Source organism: Hetaerina americana, unplaced genomic scaffold (assembly GCF_022747635.1).
Source record: "Hetaerina americana unplaced genomic scaffold, ioHetAmer1.1.p SCAF_5, whole genome shotgun sequence".
In the NCBI taxonomy this organism is placed as follows: Eukaryota; Metazoa; Arthropoda; class Insecta; order Odonata; family Calopterygidae; genus Hetaerina; species Hetaerina americana.
Window position 1 is genome coordinate 69,944,990 of NW_027287095.1, and position 22,981 is coordinate 69,967,970.

The following is a 22,981-nucleotide window of genomic DNA, read 5'->3' on the forward strand; positions in this document are numbered from 1 at the left end:
CATAAATACCGCACGCATATATTCACCATTACTTCATTATGTTATTCTGAAGAAGTTATAGGCAATTGTTGCCGGCTTAGTTGTTTTTTTCAACTCGGGTTCAAAAATAATCCAATCTATGCTCATAAAAGGATTGATAGCCATAGATTAACGAGAGATGCTCCTGTACATCCAAAATATAAATGCTAATAGTGATCAGCATTTGGTAGTAACTCCCGTATGCCCGACTAAATCATCTACTAAAGCATAAAGTGCTCATATTATGAAATGAAGGAGACCATAGAGGCCCATGTGCCCCAGAGAACAAGCCATTTCGTGGCTTGTCATCAGGTATCCCAGGGGTCGAACCACGAGAGTTGGCAATACACTCGCCCAAGATGGGACTCGAGCCATCGACCTCAGAGTCAACAGGAGGGCACATTACCCGCTTTACTCGGCCGGCTTAACTGCAATCATTTAATAAGGCCTTACCTAATCATTTAAGTATACCGTTAGTAATTTGAAAATGGTCTTGAAAATAGGACAAAAAGTCGATATCTCGAACTTCCTTGCAAAAAAACGAATCACAAATGAAATTTCAAGTAATATTTTTACCGCAGATGACATCAGCTGCCGGTCGCCTCCCCTAAATACGAGTACTACCCGTTTTACTCGAATACACAATTAATCTTTATGCTAATTTGACTCTGTCTCTTTGTTCTCAATTCTAGGAAACTGGAATAGCCGAAGCAGTTCCGTTTCCTCGCCATCAAGGCTTACCACCAAGCCTTAAAAACCCCCATTCAAGATGGGTGACCGGGGAGGAATCAACCTGGACTCCTTGCCAGAGCCAGGAAACAGATTCTCGTTGGGTGATCGACTAGGCTCCGGAGTCTCAGGAGATGTATTTGAAGCTACCGACTCCAACTCCGGTGAGTAAGAAAAGAAAAAACTGCGGGTTTCATGGAAGAGAATTCATACGAAAGTAATAGTTTTATACAGTTTTTTGCGTTTTCCTGGGGCTCAATCTTACCACCATCAAAATGGGCATGAAAGGAAGATTATCCGAATCTCTCGGAGCTTCCATGGAGAATAATTATTGAAGCCCTAATTGCTTTTCCCCTTATAAAAGAAGCGTAATGTTACATATTGTCATTCCCCAAGAATTCATACTCAACAAATGTAACCGAAAATCAGATCCTTTTGGAACCGAAAATCAGATTCTGTGTAGGTAATGATATTTGGCCATAATTTTGGGCTCAGCTGCGTACAAACCCAGAAATAAGTATGCATATATCATTTCATTGTCATATTCAGATGCTATTTCATATCCGAACACTTTTCTCGAACGTATAACAGTGATAAAATAATCAACTGTAGTTGATAAGGATATTGGCATCGTCTGCAATGAGACCTCCGCTATATATAAGATGTTGTATCGATAACCGATACCTATTCAACTTTACATTATCACTTAAAGGGTTAGTGCCGGAATTAAAATAAATCACAAACATATCGTATTACGTTGTGGGAAATCATTGTAACGCTTTCGACGACCAGACCACTACGCATTCTTTTCTAGTACAAGGGGAAAAATTAAGCAGGGACTTGCTACCAAAGCAAGTTTGTGAAACAACTCCAAGTATCAAATCTCACGTGAAGTGCTTATTTCATTGCGCAAAGCTTGTATTATTTTACTTACTCGATTCCTGTGCGTCTTTTCCGCAGGTGGCATGAAGGTTGCAATCAAGATCCAAAGGGTATCACCCACAGCTGCCCGTGAAGACGCCATCCACGAAGTGCAAATCTTACAGGAACTTTCTTCTCATCCAAACTTCCCCGACTTCCTCGGAGTTTACATGAAGAGGGGCGCGAGATCTGAAGAGGACAGGTTATGGATTGTCATGGAGGTGCGGCGGTTGTCACTCTGAAAAGAGATGGCATTTAAGAAGTAGAAAATTAATTAAGCTCATTCTTTGAAAAACATTCTACTATTTGTTTATATTTGACGCCACTAGTGAAGAAACGCCTCCCCGATTCGCATATTTAATTTATATTATTATGTTACATATTTTTGTTAAAATCATAAATTTCATAAGGAATAGGTGGCATGTCCCCTACTTGGCCTATAATTTGATTAACTTCACTCCTATGAGCAGTTTCAATAAAAAAAGTGAACAAGAACGTGTTTTTCAAAAAAAGGGAAAAATATTTTTTCAGGCTTAACCGAGAAAAAGAGCCATAATTACAGAAAATGACTATGAAAAACAATATGGCCCTCTGAACTTAACTTGTAATAACTTTCTACTCCTGGTCCTGAAGTGACAGTCATATACTGTATACTTAAAATCAATACATATAGTATTCATCATTGAAATAGTCGACAGTGTATTTAATAGCTTTCCCCAAAACCATTTTAAATTTAAATTGTAGAAGGAAATAGAAAAGAGAATTTCTTTTTTTTAGTGCATTTTCCCAGGGTTTCACTGGAGCAATAAAACATTCAAGCAGTTTCGATTTAACTGAAATAAGGATAACTCTGAACAGGAATAAAAAATAATATTAACTTTAAAGTGATTTGTGAGTACATATTGCCGTAAAAATGACTTCCAACAAGAAAAAACAATGAGAAAATGTATTTCCGTACAAAAACAATTGGCATGAAGCTTTGAAAATCTCAATTGTAAACTAAACGACGTAATGGACTGGATGGACTGTCCACAGTTTTTGACCATATCACTCGATTTAAATTTGACTCATCAATTCACAAAAGAGGCTTCAGAACTTTTAAAAATCCTTTTTTAATTTTTCTTAGCTACTCATGCTACTCGAATAATGCGCCTGTAAAAACTTGCAAAAAGGTTTGTATAAAATAACTCGGTTTTCTTAACCTTCTTCTAAATTCAATGTTTACTTATGGTATATAATAATCCTCAAACATGAAAGTGATCATGGGGTTTATGGAAATAACTTATGCAAACAAAAACAATGGTTTACTAGCACACCTATATTTTTAATATTATTATTTATTTCTGAAATGTATCTCTTAAAATAAGTGAAATAAACTTATGAGTAAGAAAATAAAATAATTCAGAGAAAACTTAAATCTATACGCATATTCTTTGCTGATTGGCAGGTTAACAAATTTAAACGTTCAGAGTCAATATGTTCCACTAGATAGTAAAAATAAAATTAAAAAATTTCCACGTATGAGATTAATTGTCTTACTTACATTTGAGACAACAACTGAGATTAATTAAGCAAATATTATTTTGATTAGTAAGCCACATTAACTGAATGACATTCCGTACAATATAATGCTGTGCTTTTCCATTTCAGTTTTGTGAAGGAGGACCAGTAGTAGATCTCGTTAGAGGTCTCCACAGCCAAAACAAGAAGATGTCGGAAGTTCACATTGCTTACATATTAAGAGAAACCGTAAAGGTAATATTCAAGGCGAATTTATTAGTAAACTAAAGTGATTACTGATTAAAATGTGTACAGTCATATATCTTTTCCTATTATTTATAACTCTTATCCTAAATCAATCTTTACGAAAATTTCTAAAATACTTCTCTTCTACCTACTACTTTCCTCCGTACTAGTTGATGCACATCTATATATTGTATGTAACCACTGGATGACGCAGATGTGATGAAGTAAAAAAACAAATGGGACAAAAAAAGGAGAAACTCACACGGTTATTCAACTTTCGATGGCATAACCACCTTCTGCGGAAGGAACATGAGGACTGCTATCTCCTTCTTTCCACTGAATAAGGAGGTTGTGCCACCGAAATTTTAATTCCCGCGTGAGTTTCCCCATTTTTGTATCCTCTTTTACCTGCGTCACGCCTGGGTCAGCCAATGGCTCCACCAGCTCTTCTATACATGAGCTCCACCCTCACCGATCAAATCAACCCTACTGTTTTCTTTAAAACTGGTCTACATAATGTCCACTGTGCCAATGAGGTACATGGAAATGAAAAAAAATCACCAATGATAATGATTTTAAGTCTATTTTGTTTGTCCTCATAGCCGATAATCCATTCAGAGAAAAAAATGTCCATAAATATATAGTTATTTCCATTCTGCAGGTGAATTAATTCCACAGTAAATATTGTAGAATTCATTCAAGTGATTTTGTGCCAACAATTTATTTTAGAAACTATATGAAGTGAAATATTACTACAACTTGAATTAAATTTTTTTTCGCAGCAAAATGTTATTAGTAATTCTATAATTTCATAAGGGTACTAATCAGATGAATAGATTCCAAGTAATTGCCGAGAAAGTCATTTTAGAAGCCAATTGATATCATTTCAGGGCTTAGTGCATTTGCACGAGAATAATATCATTCATCGAGACATCCGTGGAAGCAACATTATGATCACCAAAGGTGGAGAAGTGAAGCTTTGCGATTTCGGCCTTTCGAGGTAATATATCTCTTTTCAGAAATTGCTCAGTTGGTTGCTACCTCCATTCCTTCTCTTTATTTCCAAAATGCCTTTTATGTCAACCAGGAATTGCTTTCTTAGACTTCCTCTTCCTTTTTGCCCAAAGATTTTTCCTTTTATTGATTTTATAGAAAGTTTTCATGCCTAAGAATGCACACACCAAATTTAATTTTCCTATTCTCCAACTAATTTATCAAATTTCCTCCCTCTTAAAATACGAACAGAACTTCAGTGTAGCTTTCTTTATCTGTATAACTTGGTATTATAAAGTTAGACAGATAAAGAAAGCTATATATACACACACATATATATATATATATATATATATATATATATATATATATATATATATATATATATACATACATATATTTATATATATCAATGAAATATACTACTATCTATAAAATATACTATATATATAAATTAAAAGATCGAATTTTGAAATATTTTCATTATTATTGCTTGCTTTTCAAATAGCAATGAATATGCATTCAACTAATCTCGCTTTCATTCTCCAGGCGTGTCAAGGGAGAGATGGGCAAACGTCAAACTGTTCTCGGGTCTCCATGCTGGATCGCTCCAGAGGTGGTGACCTCTGACAGAGCTGGCTCAGAAGGTTACGATATACGCTCCGACATTTGGTCAATTGGTAAGTGTACATAGTAAAAAGGCATATTACCATTCCCGTCGAAAGTGGCACAGAGATCAAACGCTTCCCATTTCCATTTCCTCGTCATATCACATCAATCTTGAAATACATTACAAGGATCAATGTCTTTGAGAAAATGGTTGTCATGGATCAGACATTTCCATTTTACAGTGAAACAATAGCCTTTAATTCTTAAAATCAGGTTTTTTCACATTTTGTGGTAGACGAGAAGTTTTTTCGCAATTGTTCTACCATAACATTCGTACATTCAACGCGTGGTAATAAATCTGTAACTTCCTCGTTTCCTTAGTAATAGTAGATTTTATTATCTTTCACAGGAATAACAGCGATTGAACTTGGCGATGGAAATCCACCATTTATGAACATCCATCCGACAAGAGCACTTTTCCAGATTGTACGAAATCCACCACCGACCCTATATCGCCCCGCTAATTGGACACAGAACTACAATGACTTCATTTCCGAGTATGTTAATTTATTTGTCGTTTTAAGGGTTCCATTGAATTGAAAACGCTTTCTTAGAAACGTCCAGTGCATAGCAGCTGTTAAATTATGTATGAGATGCATGATATACTGTAGGCACTAGTCTATTTAACAATATCAGTCCATAGAAAACACAAATAACCGCATAAAGTCATGTGTTCTGTGGGATCAACTATAATTCTTCTTCCCTTCAAATGAAGTAAAACCCTATTTCTCAGCGGCAACAAGCGCCTTCAGAATTCATTGATCGATACATCCGCCCCCTTGGAATGTAGTTCTACATATTGGGGGTCGCTCGATTTACGTGAGTAACGGCCACCAAATCTTTTTTATTTCAGATGTCTCGTGAAAAATCCAGATCACAGACCCTTTAGCGTTGAAGTTATGGAGCATCCATTTCTTACATCCCTACCAGAAAATGAATTCCTTGTAAGTACCTACATTTCTACATTGTCAAAAATCGAATGAATGAATATTTTTACGTTTGGTAAAATAATCAAATGGTTATAATGAGTTATAAGAATATAATATAAATAGCAATAATAATGAATATTAAATAGTTATATATGAGATTTAATTGAAAATATCAGTAGATAGTCGAAAGATGTACATAGAAACAGGTAAAAAATTACATATTTTGAGCCTAATTTTCAGCAAAATAAATCTAAAATATTTTATGTACCCCCAGGACATAAACAAAGTACAGTGGTCTATACCAATGCATATGGAATATTTAAACTGAAGGAATGACAACAAATGGATTCAAAAGTTTATGAGAAATCCAAATTCCTGCTCTTCTAGCCTTGATCACTTTGAGGCCTACAAGAGCGATCTGTTTTTTTATGAAAAGATAAGACTCAAACGTTTTTTCCGATTACTCAGGGTTTTGGAAATTTGTTAAAGATCTCTATTCAAAAATAAACAGAACGCTTCCTTTAAAATCTGTGGTAAACGCCCAAGGAGTATTCCACTCAAATAGACAAAAAGTACTGATTAGCACCGAGTAATATTTAAAGAAATTCGTATAGCTAAAGAAGGTAATCAAAACTCAAACTCTAAGGGTTTTATATACATATACGAACATATCTCAGTTTTCGTGGAAGCTTATACATAAATAGCCCAATCCTATTTTTCCAATTTCAAGTTCTTCTTAAGTTTGTTTTGCTATCTTAACTAATGTTATTACTTTCATCCACTTTCAAGTTACAACAAGATCTCAAGACCCTAGTAGCTGATCTCAAGGGAGTCGGAAAGCCTTTCAGAAAGCCTGAAGTTGCCGTGAGACGAGGCTGCTTGCAGGTAAAATCATAAAAGGATTTTAATGTAAATTAATACAACATAATTAATTCGCCAACTATACGCTTTTTCATGAACCAAACCTAAATGATATAGTTGATCTAAGCACAGATAAGCAGATCGAACACAGCAATTATGGTATGTTATGGACGTGGAAGGAAATAATATCGAAATTCCTTGTGTTCTGTCGAGAACGGTATCGTTCTTCTAGCGTGGCAAAGAAATTATTTTTTTTCATTTTCCGTTATCTTATACCGAAAATCTCACGCTATATCAGAAAGTAATTTGATAATTCCAGGTAAAAGAGGTGATAGCATATGCAAGTACAGAGTGTGATGAATTTTAAAAGATATTTTCAAAATAATTGCAATCAACACTTGACCGTCACAAATGCGACTCTCAAAGCATAATTCCGATCTTGTTTAATATTTCCTATTGTTTACGTGACGTAAATGTTCTCGAAAGGGGTCCTTCAGAAAAACATTAATGTTCACAATAGGAAAAAGTGATTCGACGATCGGCAACAGACAACCAAAAAAATTGAGAGCTATAGGTATCGTTATCCCACATGAAAAAAAGAACCTTTGGTCCTTGTGAAAATAATAGCGATCCATCACGAATTTTCAGACTGAGTTTGTCAACCAGGATATGATACGGGGTTGGAACAAAACTAGCCGAAAAATCGCTTGACATAATTCATGAACATCATAAAAATTTAAAAATATGTCTTTGTGCTGTATTTGTAGAGTACACTAGCTTATTTCGCAGCAAACCTATGTATCTGGAGGGTGGTCCACCATCCACTACCAAGCACCAATAATGGATGCACTGGATGGCTTAAAACCCAGTTAAGAGAACGGTTATCACGTTTTACGTAATACCTACAACGAATTTGACGACGTCATTAAGCAAAATAAATTGGTTCCAATATTTTTGAATATTGTTTTAAATTTTGTCAATTATAGTCATTAAGTGCTACAAAAACAATAACTGAATAAACCATGGTGGCTTTCAACTACGAATGGCTTAAGCTGATAAAAAGTTTATATCTATATATATAAAGGAGAGTGTTTGTTTGTATGTATGTAATTTGTTTACTTTTTTGCTGTCATAGAAACAGCATTTTTCCAACTATGCCAGCAGGATACTTTTGCAAGAACACTATTGTATTCAGAATTGCCGAGATATTATACGTGGAATACATCAAGGAAAGTCTTTTGTAGAAGAAAAATGGGCAACTTTGATCCTGAGAATAATATTTATTCATGTGACGCATTCGGCCGAGTCTACACAGTCCATCCTAACAACGCCGAATGTTATTTTTTAAGAATGCTTCTACATACCATTGGAGGACCTCGCTCATTTGCAGAATTAAGAACGGTAAACGGAGAAATATGTGAGAGATTCAGAGAAGCTTGCCAGAATTTAGGGTTGCTAGAAGGAGATCAACACTGGGATGACTCATTGCGAGAGGCCAGTTTGATTTCTCTTCCAGGACAAATCCGAATTTTGTTTGCCATCATAATAACCTCCTGTAATCCATCTAACCAAAAACAATATGGGAAAAATATAAATAATCAATGAGTGAGGATATACTGGCTAAAGTTCGAAGTGAAAATCCTACATTGGATATTACGTTTAACTCCGACATTTTTAATAAAACTTTGATTATTTTGGAGGAAAAGTGTATCACCATGGTTAACAAGACTTTAGTGGAACTCGGTCTTTTTGCACCTGTACAAGATCAACAGGGTGTATTTTATCCAGATTATATACGTGAAACTAGCTACAATGTCTTAGACTTAGAAGCATACATCGCGGATAAAAAGCAACCCCTTAATGAAGATCAGAAATTCGCGTACGAAACAATAATGGATCAAGTAGATAAACAAGAAGGAGGTATCATTTTTCTTGATGCTGCTGGTGGCACGGGAAAAACATTTTTAATTAATTTAGTTCTCGCTGAAATCAGGGTTCATGGAGAAATCGCTCTAGCCGTTGCATCTTCAGGTATTGCAGCGACATTAATGGAAGGAGGAAGAACAGCCCACTCTGCCCTTAAGTTGCCACTTAATATTTCCCGACAAGAAAATCCCACATGTCATGTAAATAAAACAAGCGGCCAGGCACAAGTTCTTGTAGAATGTAAATTGATAGTATGGGATGAGTGTACGATGGCTCATTAAAAATCTCTTGAGGCCCTCAACGCAACACTTCAAGATCTTAGATGAAACTGCAGTTTAATGGGAGGAGCTCTGATACTCCTGTGTGGAGACTTCCGTCAAACTCTGCCTGTCATTCCAAAATCGACTCCAGCCGATGAAATTTATGCCTGTTTAAAACATTCTGTTCTATGGAATCATGTCCAAGAAATTAGCCTTAAACAAAACATGCGAATCCTCTTAAGAGATGGGAATGCTCAAAATTTTGCAAATAAACTTTTGGAGATTGGAGAAGATAGATTAGTTATTGAAGCATCTGGTATGATAAAATTGTCATCAGATTTATGTGTATCGGTGAAAACTGTTCGCGATATGATACAAGCAGTCTATCCTAACGTTAATCAAAATTATAAAAAATTAGAATTGTGGCGAGAAAGAGCCATTCTTGCTCCTAAGAACGATTATGTTAATGAAATTAACAAGGAGATACTAGCCATGCTGCCAGGAGACGTGATTGAATATAAATCGGTTGATACCGTAGTGGATGCTGACGAAGCCGTAAATTATCCAACGGAATTCCTAAATTCACTTGATCCAGCTGGATTGCCACAACATCGCCTTGTACTTAAAGTAGGATCTCCAATCATTTTATTACGAAATTTAGATCCACCAAAACTCTGCAACGGGACACGATTGTGTGTGACAAAATTGATGAAAAATAATCCAGGCAGTCATTTTAACGCGAAAAGGAAAAGGTGAAATAATTTTTATTCCACGGATACCTCTAATCCCAACTGATCTTCCCTTCAACTTTAAAAGATTACAGTTTCCAGTCCGGGTAGCTTTTTCAATTACCATTAATAAATCACAGGGACAGTCTTTAAAGTTTTGTGGTGTTGATCTAAGATCGCCAAGTTTTAGCCACGGGCAACTTTATGTTGCTTGCTCCAGAGTAGGTTCGCCTAAAAATTTATATGTTATTTCTCCTGGATATGAAACAAAAAATGTAGTTTATAAACAGGTGTTAAATAAAAAAGATTCTTAAATTTGTATGAAGTAGTGTATTATTGTACTTTATAATTTGTTTTATTTATTTATGTAGTATATTTATATTACTATTTCTCCCTAACCCGTGCAAAGCCGGGTATTCAGCTAGTATATATATTTATTTATTTATTAATTGACGAATCAGTCAGAATGATGATATTTATTGTGGAAAAAGAAGCCTTTGAAAAATCTCGGATTTAATTCTCCGCATTTCATCCAGAGCGAGCAAGGAACTAGCCCAGAACCCATGTTTACTGAGGATCTAGCAGCCCTGGATGTAATCTCAGAAGACCTTGTCCTAGACCAGCTACATCAGCGACTCCGACGAGGACTGTGTCATACTTTCATTGGAGATGTTCTTCTTTTCCTCAACCCGAATGAGCAGCAAAATATCTACGGAGAACAGGTTGGTACTCCTCCATTTTATTACATAAATCTGATTAATTCCTGGTTTATTCGGCATGAGGAGTTAGAAAAGACAAAAAATACTTCGTCAGCGTAAAATTGATGTAGCAGGAATATAAAAAATCGTATACAAAAAAAGTATCAATATGATCCACTTTTCAAAAATCTTATACGACTAATTGCTTAAGCCATGCGTCTTCAATTTGGGGTACGGAAATATAAGTAGACATTTAATAATTCCCATTACACACATTCAAGTAACAAATAAAATAATTAACTCGCTTTGGTGAAAATCTCTACCCATAATCATTATTAGTTTTGAGATCCCTAAGTAATAACACCAAGTATCTCTGCTCTGTTATCCTTCATATAACTCTCAATACATACATACAATTGTGCACATCGATTTTATTTATTTTAGTTGCTAAAACATCTAGTGCTCAACACGGATCGATCTTGATCTTCTCTCACATGCTTCTCTCAAATCACAAATGTGGCTCAATTGGATTGTTTGATAAATGAATAGGATTGGCCCCTGCCAATTTAAAAATGCGGCAAACTGCATGTCATTTCAGCACCAGACCAAGTATAGCTTCAAGGCGCTCTCGGACAACGCTCCGCACGTCTTCGCCATGGCCGATCGAGCCTACCAGGACATGCTGCACCACGAAGAGCCCCAGCACATCCTCCTGGCCGGGGAATCCCTCTCGGGGAAGACGACCAACTTCGGGCACATCGTCAACCACCTCATTCACCTTGGGGAGGTAATCGAGCGGTGCATTTCAGCGGGAAAATTTGAATTGCCCGTCCTCATGAACGCCTCCGCGGCCGCACGAATGCCTCATTAATTCGTGGTGTTAAATGTGCATTCCTTCCACTGAATGAAAATTCATACCAACCTGTTTATTTTCATCATCTGATCCATCCTAAATATTCGCACATAATTGATATTCGCCCCTTGGGTAGGAAACAAATCATGTCAATACTTGCAAAAGTAAAATTGTATCATTAATCAGGGCACCTATCTACACTTTATATCAAGCGCGCAAACAATTGTTTAATATGTAAATGCTCAAAGGAATTTTTATCAAAATATTTGAGTACAACATATGTTAACATACCGAAAGAGTTTGAGCATTTAAGGATTAGAGAAATCATCCCAGCACTAGTTACCACGACCAATATGTCTCCTGTTGCCTACGTATCAGTCACCCGTAAAGTCACTTTCCTCTCCTGCACAGAGTACATGAAGCAGACTTGTTTTCTATACAGGTTGGAGTGTGCATTGGCGTCAACATGTCGATTGTCGTTCACACAATAATCGAAGCACTGAAGTTCTGAGCTTTTATGAGGAGCACTCAAATGGAAACCGACTACCCGCCACAATTTGACCGTGGAATGGTTTTATTCCAAAGTAATGACCAAAATCGTTGGCACATGTATCCCACTAAGAGACGAGAGGATCAATTCTAGTTTTGTAGAAAGAAGTAGGTCGCTGACGGATGTACAACCACACCCACTCTTGCACTTCCTCTTACGAATGATAGCGACGTCCACAAATGTCTTTTTTTAGGTCGCTAAAGATGAGAAAATTACAAGGTGAAAGATCCGGGCTGTACGGAAGACGTTAAAGTGCTTCCAAACCATATACCCGAAACGTAGCCTTTGTTAAAGCGGTTTTCCCAACTAAGGCTATCAATTCGCCCTATCGTATCAGGGGTAATGGCTCGATGGGCCTGTCCTGAGTGCGCACCGTCTTGCGGTGATGTGCGCCCTTCTCGGAGTCTCCTATGCCAATCGTGCACACACGTCAGGGACATACAGTGTTCACCATGCAGAGCAGACATGCGACGATGAGTTTTGCGGACTTCAACAGCCTCAGCCACCAAGAAAACGTACCAGACCCCTCTACTCTTCTTTGCTTGCCTCCATTTCTACGGCTGGACGATCACACTAGACCAGTCCTCGCACAAACAAGGGCATAACCCAACAACTGCGACCGCCTGTGAGTTGCCACTCACCACGCAATTCTCCAAACCACAGCTATGGCAGTATCGATAGGAAACAACAGTGTTGCCACCTTTCGAGCGGACAATAAGTAATAGCATGTATTCGGTTTTCGTTTGATTCCTTTTCATAATTCAATAAAATTCTAATGTTCATTCGACGTAATGAAAAGTTACGCAATCAGAAATAATAAAAAACATTAAATTACAGGTTGATGAATTGAAATCAAAAATTGATCTTGGGTGGAATCATAAAATCCTCCGATGTTCTTCAGGGTGATTCATGGGCATCGAAAAAGAAAGGCCTGAATAACTGGAAGCCTAACTGATACTTAGGGCTACTACTATCCGGGTAATGAGATGCATGAATAATATGCGCGTGACGTCATCGGATACATGCAGCATACGGCGAATAGTGGAAGCAGCCCAATCGAACAGAATCCTGCAGTCTATTTTCGAAGTTTCGCGATGTAAAACTCCAGAAATGAATAAAATGCACCGTTCATGATAATTTCGTTTTTTATGAAAACCTTCGGCAATTTATTTTTAAAATTTGCTCGCACGGACGCTCAGTTTTCAGAATGTTACTGAAATGAGCTCGGAAGTACTTTTTGCAGTAATTGACTTAATATCAACAAATAGTTATATATATATATATATATATATATATATATATATATATATATATATATATATATATATATATACTATATATATATATATATATATATCATTCACATGGGAATGGTTATGAGGCAAAAGGAATAGAAACACATAAAAAGACGAACATACGAGAGATAGGAAAGGCGGAATAGAGTAGATCACAAGTGTAAAAGTATTTCCTTGACCGGGACTCGACCCACGGATCTTTCGATCTGCCGGGCCAAGCATCATAACAACTCCTATAGTAACGCCAATTCCAGCTGTTATCTTACATGGCAAACTAATGAGTCGAAGAGAACGAATGAGTTAAGCCTGACATATTTAAAATTGGAAATCTAGTGAGTCACCAAAGAATTTAGAATACCCCACGAACTTGGCGTAACATTCCCTGATATTATATCGATCATTTTAGCAATTCCTGCGGCTGTCCTCTGTTTGCAGTGCGCCAGCAACGCGGGCAACCGAATAAAGAAGTCGCTTGAAATAGTTCACGCCATGGGCAACGCAGCTACGCCAATCAACCGCAACTCCACGCGTCATGTTCTCCACCTTGAAGTCACCTTCGGCGGCACTGGAAAGTGCAGTGGAGCCATCTTCTGGGTGTTCCAGCTGGAAAGATGGAGGGTCACCTCCAATGATAGGTGGGGAAACCTATTTGCAAGCACCACCTAAAACACATCAGCGACGAACTTCCTGTTTTATCGCTTGTCCATTCGAAAATGTAGCCATTATAATTGTTTACGTTAATTTTTTCATATAAAAGACATCATCAAAATAAAATGTTGCCAATTTTAACAATTCTACATTTACCAAAAATGTGAAAATAAGATAAATCACCATGAAAGCGCAGTAGTACCATGGGGATTTTTCGAAAATCTCGTATCGTACTTTCGGCTCATTATGTTAAGATTACAGATTTGTCAATTTTCTAATCCCCAAAAGAAAAATGAACCGCAGATATATATAGCAAATAATTTTTAAAATATATTACTTAAGAAAAACTTGTCAATATCACTAATTATAGAAATAAACCAAAATGAATGTCTTCTAAATGAATTTTCCTCGTTGAAGTCCATGATATGTGGCTTCATTTCTTATAATGATGTGTTACTTCAGTTCGCTGATTTTATAAAATCTTACTATCGTTTTTAAATAGTTTAAAAGGTACTTTTATTACACGTCAGTTACAGAAAAAATAGATATTTGTAGATTAAAAGTTATGTGGGTGTCACTCTTTTTAATACATTGCTCTCGGATTACCCCGCGGTGTTTTCGCTAAACGTTATACTTCTCCATATAAATATGAAATGAACGAACCTACGGTCGTGAAGCAATAAAAAACGAAACAGCCGAGACCTTAGACTTAATTGGCACTAAGTTTGTAAAGGGGGGCAGATAAGAACAAAGTGACAAGTAAGGAGAAAAATAGGGAAAACACACTAGGTCACTTGGGTGTGTTAGGGTAACAGTGGCCCACGTATACTCCAATCACATACAAAAAATTAATATATAATAAAACAACTTACAACCACTCGATCACTAGGGTATGTTAAGGAATAACAGTCACTCTCGTGAATCGTACTAAGTCACTAATTCAGGGCTTACAAGGATTTCTCCTAAGCCAATGTGAATCTTATGACCAGAAATTAGTCTGACCGGAGAAATCAATATTTGTCTGAATAAGCCATGTTTTTCGAACAAATGTCGCTCTGAACTGAATTTTCCCCATAAAATTAGCTTTAAATAACCAACGCTATCATCAATTTTAGTATCGCCGTATTCTAACTTATGGCCATTCAAAGAAATTAAATGGCTTTGCAAACTCACTAAAATAACGTTTTCGTAAAACAAAGTCGAACCGAATATTAATTATTACAGACAAATGATAATAACTTGTTTTCTTTCAGGGACCAAGCTAACTTCCACTTCTTCTACTACTTTTTCGCTGGAATGGAAGAGAGTGGTAAAATTTACAAATACGGTCTGGAACCCGGTGGAGGTGGAATTTCAAGATACAGATATCTACGTTCAATACCAAAGTCAACCAATGCAGGATCTCTGGTTGGCGAATTTGACCTCGGTAATTTTTCAGCGAGCTGCCATAATAAGGTTCATTCTTGAACATAAAGTAAATAAAATAGCAAATTAATATACTCGCAAACAAATTTTATGCAGCCGATATTGATATGCCTCTTCTACGACAATTCATTGTTTAGTGAATGAAATTGTTTTTCCTGGTCGTTTTATTCGGAAGACCTTTAGTATTTTACTTGAAATATTCTATCAATCTAAATATTCTTAGATATCATGTGAAAATTATTACAACTTCCTCACAATCTGACCATGTAGGTCACCCAGTAACTTTTAAAGAACTATTTGAAATCTACAATGCATTCTCCTTTTGAATTTACTTGACTGAATATTAAGAGGATCGCACTCCTGGCGCGAAATGCAAACCTTCCCCACTCCGCCTAATGGGCCTCTATATTTCTGAAAGCATACTTAAGCTTACTCTCATGCAAACTAACCGCTGTTCATGGTCACTTATGCAGGCACATCCAACGAAGGGGTTGGCACATCAGTGGAAGTGAACGCCCAGAGATGGCGGCGCATAGTATCCATCTTGAAAGACGACCTTGATTTTGAACCAGCTGAAATGCAGACACTGTTTAACGTGACCGCAGCCATCATCCTAATGGGAGAAATCCGCTTCCGAGAAGTGACGTCAGACGAAGAGGGAGCGAAGCCCCACGCGGAGATCGAAAACCCTGAAACAGCTATCAAAGGTAAGCAACCTCAGTAATAATGGAGAGAGGTAAAATCTATCTCAACAGATATACTAACTCCTTCCAAATTATGTTTAAGGGAATTTCACTGGTGTGGAAAATTTAGTCCTTCAAAAATGAAAAAGTATTTAGAGAGACAGAGAGAAGTATAGACTTTTCTTACTCGTGACTCACTGATAACGATAGAGTTCTAACGTTGGGCTTGTCTATACCGCATGATTCTCAAGTCTCTGTCATGATCTAAGATATGAACATCCTCACAGGTGTTGTTTTACAAAGCGTTTGGTGGATTTGAGATACGTTCACAGTTCCATTTATTTTCCAGAATCTGTACTATATGGTATTTATCCATATTTCTTGATTGTTTTTGCAGTAAGGAAGTGAGAAACAAAAAAATTAAGAGATTGAGAATTACACAAAATGTACATTTATGAACTTAGACTTTGGGCTCTCCCGAACAGATTCACCTCAAGCCCACAATGTAAATTAACAATTTACGACCAGTTTCTAGAACTCCCCAAATGCCAATCATGGTATAATTTTAAACGAGGTACGGTGCATAAGCTAAAAATTCTGAAATATCATATGCTATGGTGTGTATTTCAATGCAATGAAAAACATTAAGTGCAGTACGCCTTTGGTTGGGTGAGACTTGAAATTGTGAACCCTTTATTGTCTTCATCAAATTCAAATCATGCTAATTCCGGCGCCGGACATCTTTACACCGGACCTGAGGCGGAAATTTGCTTTAAAAAGGAGTACCCAGGGTATATGAGTAATTTTTATTACAAAAATTTAATCTTACCTTGAACTTTGATAGTTAAAAGCTATATCTAAATATCTGTCTTGTTTACCATGCACGTAAAAGCAGTGGTTACAATACAAGAAAATGACATCGAGGGATGAGGGATAACCCTGTTGTAAATTTTTATTAGAAAAACAATAAAGAGTCACTCATTCTCTAATTACGTCTATTTTTCACCAAATCCACGGAAATAACTGGTGAATTTAGTCATGTTTTACGCAGAAAAAGGCCGTCTGGGTCAGGAGTGAAAGAGAGATTCGATCCACGGGTAAATGCTCATTTCACTAAGTGTACATTCAACAGTCAAGCGAAAGTTCAGTTGCTCATTTCCTGTTAAAGCTTAGTCTAACGACATTCATATCTAGTAGGTATATTTAGATACATACCTGAAGTTTCAAAACAAGCATGATTTATAAAGTAAATATTCAAATCGTTATTGAGCGAATGTAAGTATTAATAAATTCAAATGAAATCTATCTGGAAGAGAAATTAACCTCGCAATCTAACGCCCTTTCACTGCCCCCTCCAGTGGCCGGGCTCCTTGGAGTGGACGAGAAGAAGTTCACGTGGGCCCTGGTAAACTACTGCTTTATCGAGGGTGGGAACGCCCAGCGGCGGCGGCACTCCAAGAGCGAGGCGGAGGAGGCGAGGGACGCCCTGGCGCGAGCCACCTACGCCCGCCTCTTCGACTGGGTCATCAACACCATCAATCACCGTCTGTCGCTCACCCGGGCTGTCTTGTGAGTGTGCCATTGAACCCTTCCCAATGAGACAGCTGACCTTATCTCATGCTGTAAGACCTCCCTCTGTGCACAATTGAATAAGAAATTCTATTCGCTATTACTGCTTGAGAATTTTGAAAATCTAATGGCTAGTTGAAGGAACCCGCAAAAATGTTTCATTGACTCCTCCCTTATCGCTTTAATCATTTTCATTTGAATCCCCCTATCAACATTTTAAGGAATTAAGTGGCTACATCTAAGGAATAATCACAATATACGGATGAAAATATCCCAATTCTCGAAATCCCTCGGCACTGAAACCTCTAAGAATTATATGTCTTTCTTGTTTAGTTCATTTTTTTAAATTTCAAATTATAAACTAGTGGCTTCTCAGTGGGAAATCATTCCTCATTTATATAAAAGTTACGTGTCCACAATAAATAATACTGATCATTCAAAGCTTCTACCGTAAAAAAACACTGTGTCATTCCAATCAGGTTTCTCTCAAGAATTTCAGTAAAAGAACAGGGGGATTTCATGGCTCCCGTCTAATTTCATTATAACAAAAAATTAACGCAAATTTCCATTGATAAGATTGAGGAAATATCTCATTTAAAATTTCTTACTCATTTCTTCCCAAACGTTTCAGCCGACAATAAATAGTAGAGTTTATTAGTATTTTGATTAATACATACCCTACCACTTTTTATACATTTCTTCTCTTTTGACAGCGGAGACAAGCATTGCGTCACGGTATTGGACCTTTTCGGCTTCGAGTGCTTCCAAAGGAATAGCCTCGAACAGCTATTTGTCAATGCACTCAACGAGCAGCTTCAATACCACTACAATCAAAGGGTCTTCGTCTGGGAAATGGTGAGTTCCAATTATTCTATAAAAGTCCCAAAGAACATCTGCATACTTTATCCAGAAGAAATATCGATAGTGGCCATGGACAGAGATCGACATTTTATCCCGTGCAAAGCCCGCCCAAATTTTGAAACCAGCCGCACTAATTTTACAAGATTTCTTTTTCACAATTTTTGAAATTTACTTGTTTTAATTTGCATTAAAATGGCTGGGCCCGGTTAGGTCTGAAACAGTAGTGCAGTAGTCTGACAAGCATTTAATTTGAAAAAACTTCACTCTAAAGCTCAAAAAAAAATATTAAGTAGCAATAGAATTAAATTAATCTCCTGCAAAAATGTCCGTAAGTTATTGATTCGATAAAATTTATTTCATTTTCTAAGAGCCTATGGTCACTAATATTACAGTTGAAATTCTTTCACGCAGTAAAGGTGTAAATAAATATAACGAGATATTAGTCAAAATAAAGCAATGCATGAAATTCCAAAGCGGATTCACATTTATTTTTCTTCGCACCAAATGCAGCAAGAGTGCGAGGAGGAAGAATTGAAGACTGCATCCCTTGCATATTATGATAACAAGCCAGCCCTAGATTCTCTGATGGGAAAACCAGAAGGCGTCCTCCACTGCATCGACGAAGCTACGCGAACTGGTCAAGGAAACGACTTCATACTCGGTAAATTCCTTCAAGTAACCTTATCATAAGCACATGATCAAGTCTTTACTATCGTAAACATAAATTTCCCCTAGCTCTTCCGTATTTTTCCTTCCCGGAGAAGTGACAGTTAATGCCCGCCTTGAAACATAAATGGAGATTATACCTAACTCTCGAAATGAAAGTAGGTTTTTTAACTGATTTCACTGTATTTTACGTAATATGTAGCAGAATGAGGTATATTACAAATATTCCTGAACATTTCACACAATAACTTACTGACTTTATAGTTTAAGGGTTCATTTCATTATATCAATATATTTTCATTAAGTCTCAATGCTCTTTCATACTGCGCAAAACGTTTGCTCTAATTCGTGCAAATTTTCAATTCCGAGCTCGCTTAGCCCACCACGACCATTTTGACAACAGAAAGTTAAAAAAAAAATAAGGGCATCTTCATTCACGCCTTATCTATACTCACATACAAATGTATTGTACAGATAGCACTTTTATGGCGTTCATTAATTTTTTATGTACACTTGCATTAATTATGGTAAATAAATAAATAAGCAAAAACAAAAACGCCAGCCACTTTCGTCGGGGCACATGGAATCACTGCCCTAAAATCCTTAACAGTAAACATATCGCAGAGAGAAAAATCTGAGAGATTTTTCCTGCCTATCTATCTATAGTTGAACACTACTTATAAACATTCTAAAATCCTAATAATATATTTATAAAGTAGTACCAAGATGGTAGGTAGTTAGGGTTTTTATTATATTTACGTTTGATTTTATTATAATTAAAGCGTGAATAAATGCGTATTTTATTAATAAAGGCTGTCACATTAATTACCTGAATATTGGTATAGTCCGCGAGTTGTCTCATATTCGTTAAGCAAAACCACACCTGAAGGACTGTAGAGAATCCTGGAAGGAGAAATACAGTGATAAATATGCCAAATTAATACCTCAATTTATAAAATAGGATTATCCGTTAAAGAAAAGCCATGGCACATATCTCAAGGACCTTGAAATACACCAATAGGCGACAGAGTAGGTCATAACATAAAAATAAAATTGACTGAGGGCATATCGCAGAAATCATGCAACGAATAGAACACACACACACAACAGGAAAAATAGGAAGTAGGTGACGAATGACTTGACCGTTTATATTACCGAAGACAAACCAATAGTGGCTGTGATGGACTCCAAGATGGCCTCCGCTGCATGGCTCTCCCTAGTCGTTGCCATGGCGACGCAAACTTGTGTCGTAACCACGGTCGGCCGGTAAATAAAACGTGTTGCTAAGGGCGCGTTGCTGTTGACACGTTAAGGCGCGACATGGCCCTGCAACAAGCTAACAAGCTTGATACCTTCGTATCAATCGCACCAGTGCTCTAGCTCAAAAGTCGAAGCGGTTGATGAGCGCCCGAAGAGATTATATGTACATGAACGGAACGGGAAACATGCGCTGGCACTTGAAGCGAGAATAAGAACGCACCCTAATAATACTGTGACTGAATTCTATGGTCTCGGGCTCAACTTTGTGGAGGTTCATGTTCGTTTAAATGAAAATACTTTGTAACTTCCACACAATTTTTATTCGTACTACCGGTTTCAACGCTTCGGCGTCATCATCAGGTACCTCAGGTACCTGGTACTGATTTTAGGTACCTGATACTGATTTTAGGTACCTGATGATGACGCCGAAGCGTTGAAACCGGTTGTACGAATAAAAATTGTGTGGAAGTTACAAAGTATTTTCATTTAAACGAATGCTGTGACTCCCACAAAAACTACTTTATGACTTCACAATGTGGAGATAGAATGCAAAAAAATTTCAAACAATTTTTCTTTTCGAATAAATGAAAAACTCCTATAGCCGTACACAGTTTAGAAACTGTTTACGGCAATTGGAGTTTTTCATTTATTCAATACTATTAGCCATAAGAGCTCAGTTCAATCAATTTTGCATAGTTTTTCCAAGTCACGACTGATTATAAATCAATATATACTGATTTACTTGGCGTCATTTTACACAGATTTTATTCAAGATTATGGATATGAAAAAAATAAACAAATAAGAGAGAATATCTCAAACATTGTGTCTTTGTGATTACAGTCTTTCAGAGCGCTGAAAAGTATCACCTCGTGGCTAAAATACGTGTATTTGCTCCACGGCATTCGTTATTACTTCTCTTTCATCTTTTAATGCCGACTTTCTCGAATTTATCACCATTATCACATGTTATCCCCTACTCTTGACGCGCTAATTCTATATGGCCCAAGATAGAAACAAAATTTCTATTCTGAACCATTTCGATTTGACGGATAATTCTCTTTTTATAGCGAGATTTTGATCCAAAAATGTCTATGCAGTGAAATAATGCATGCCTATGCGTGCGCGTGTAAATACTTATGCTGATAAGGATGCCTCTTTAGATGACTAAGTTCCTCCTTTACCCATGTATTACAATCACCTTAAGTCTACCTATGCCTCAAAACATCTTGTAGTCAATGCATGGGCGAATTCTTAGAGGCCCTACTTTTGTTAAGACCCAACACGGCTTGAGTTTCCTCCACCCCAACCATTTTGTACTCAACATACGCTCCGGGCCAACCTCGTCTCTATCCCCGCAGCCGCCCTTCGCAACGCTGCCTCCAAGGGTCAGCACGTCCGCGTCGCCACCGGCGGCGAGTTCAGCGTGGCCCATTACACGGGCAAGGTGTCGTACGAGATGACGGACATGGCGGAGAAGAACAGGGACTTCGTGCCGCCGGAGACGATCGACACGATGCGCCAGTCAACCGACCCCATCATCAAGTCCATGTTTACCAACCAGCTGTCCCGCACAGGCAACCTGACGGTGGCCAGTGGCAAGGACTCCGCCGAGGAGAAGAAGAAGGAGGAGGCGGCCGGGGCCAAGAAGAAGGGTGGCAAGTGGGGAGCCGCGCTCATGGCCGAGAACACCAAATCCAGGGTGAGACACTCCCCCTTTCTTTCCATAAATGCCGGTTCACGCTGAATGTAAGGACTTAACGAGCCTCAACTTAAATTTGGGATTTGGATATTAGTGGGAAATGGTCCCGACCTGGTTGCGCCCTAAGAACTTGTCGTGACAGGAGAGATGAGTCGTGTCCATCCTTTAATTCGAAATCGCAAAGTTGCCCGATCACGTGCTGAACGAGATCTTTAGTTCTCCAATTACGCATGATCGTTACTCATATTTCAGCCTCAGAAGTGGACGAAAATTCCTTATATATATTAACTAAAGCCGCATAAATGGGACCTCAACTGATAATAGAATGACGATAATTATGGAGTCCAAAGCCTATCCGGAATACCAGTATCCCTCTCGTAAAACAAGGGGTTTCAAATCAAGCAAGCGTTTGGTGGAGGGTTTCAATTGGTCAAAGTAAGAGAAGAGAAACGTTTACTGATTGGCTGAACTTGGTATATACATATAAGTCCTTGTGAATCATGCGAGAATTCAAATTTAAGTCAAGTTTAAATTGAGTTGTTGGATTAAAAATGTTCTACTTTTTCCCTAAATAAAAATAAGTATTACGGCAAGCATTTCGGCTCAATGAGTCTTCACAAAGTGTTGCAGGAGATGCCGCAACATTTCAATGAGCCTTCATCAGGTAAAGACTTATGTGAGTCTTGTACCTGATTGGCTCTTGTATAACAACTTCATACTTACAATGTAAACATGTACCAGACCATCCATATTTGTACCTGATAAAGATCAGTGAACTGAAACACGCGTTGTACCAACCACTTCACTTAGTGGAATATTGCAAAATTTTTAATACTTCATTAGGGATTCTTTCCGCCACATCAGGCCCTAAACTGATATTTACTAATTTGAGTTCCCGATTTAAGTTCTTACTCTAGATTTGATTAGGTTTTAAGGCTTCATTCAGGATTGAACCATTCATTTGGTGGTGCTGATATTACAATATTTCAATAT

At 37.4% G+C, this 22,981-nt stretch overlaps 1 protein-coding gene across 3 annotated transcripts in view; it reads left to right on the forward strand.

The window, feature by feature from the left end:
* Positions 1–22,981, forward strand: part of ninaC (STKc_myosinIII_N_like and MYSc_Myo21 domain-containing protein ninaC) — a 61,571-nt gene that overhangs the window by 14,201 nt on the left and 24,389 nt on the right. For all 3 annotated transcript variants that reach the window (XM_071592719.1, XM_071592720.1, XM_071592721.1), the window contains exons 2-18: positions 711–911; positions 1,708–1,889; positions 3,319–3,423; positions 4,305–4,414; positions 4,957–5,087; positions 5,426–5,573; positions 5,930–6,020; positions 6,795–6,890; positions 10,317–10,502; positions 11,077–11,265; positions 13,612–13,811; positions 15,078–15,250; positions 15,723–15,956; positions 17,291–17,501; positions 18,215–18,356; positions 18,873–19,023; positions 21,648–21,988. In XM_071592719.1, coding sequence (XP_071448820.1) covers positions 788–911; positions 1,708–1,889; positions 3,319–3,423; positions 4,305–4,414; positions 4,957–5,087; positions 5,426–5,573; positions 5,930–6,020; positions 6,795–6,890; positions 10,317–10,502; positions 11,077–11,265; positions 13,612–13,811; positions 15,078–15,250; positions 15,723–15,956; positions 17,291–17,501; positions 18,215–18,356; positions 18,873–19,023; positions 21,648–21,988 — 2,814 coding nt within the window. In that variant the 5' untranslated portion in view covers positions 711–787. The remainder of the gene's footprint in view (positions 1–710; positions 912–1,707; positions 1,890–3,318; positions 3,424–4,304; positions 4,415–4,956; positions 5,088–5,425; positions 5,574–5,929; positions 6,021–6,794; positions 6,891–10,316; positions 10,503–11,076; positions 11,266–13,611; positions 13,812–15,077; positions 15,251–15,722; positions 15,957–17,290; positions 17,502–18,214; positions 18,357–18,872; positions 19,024–21,647; positions 21,989–22,981) is intronic.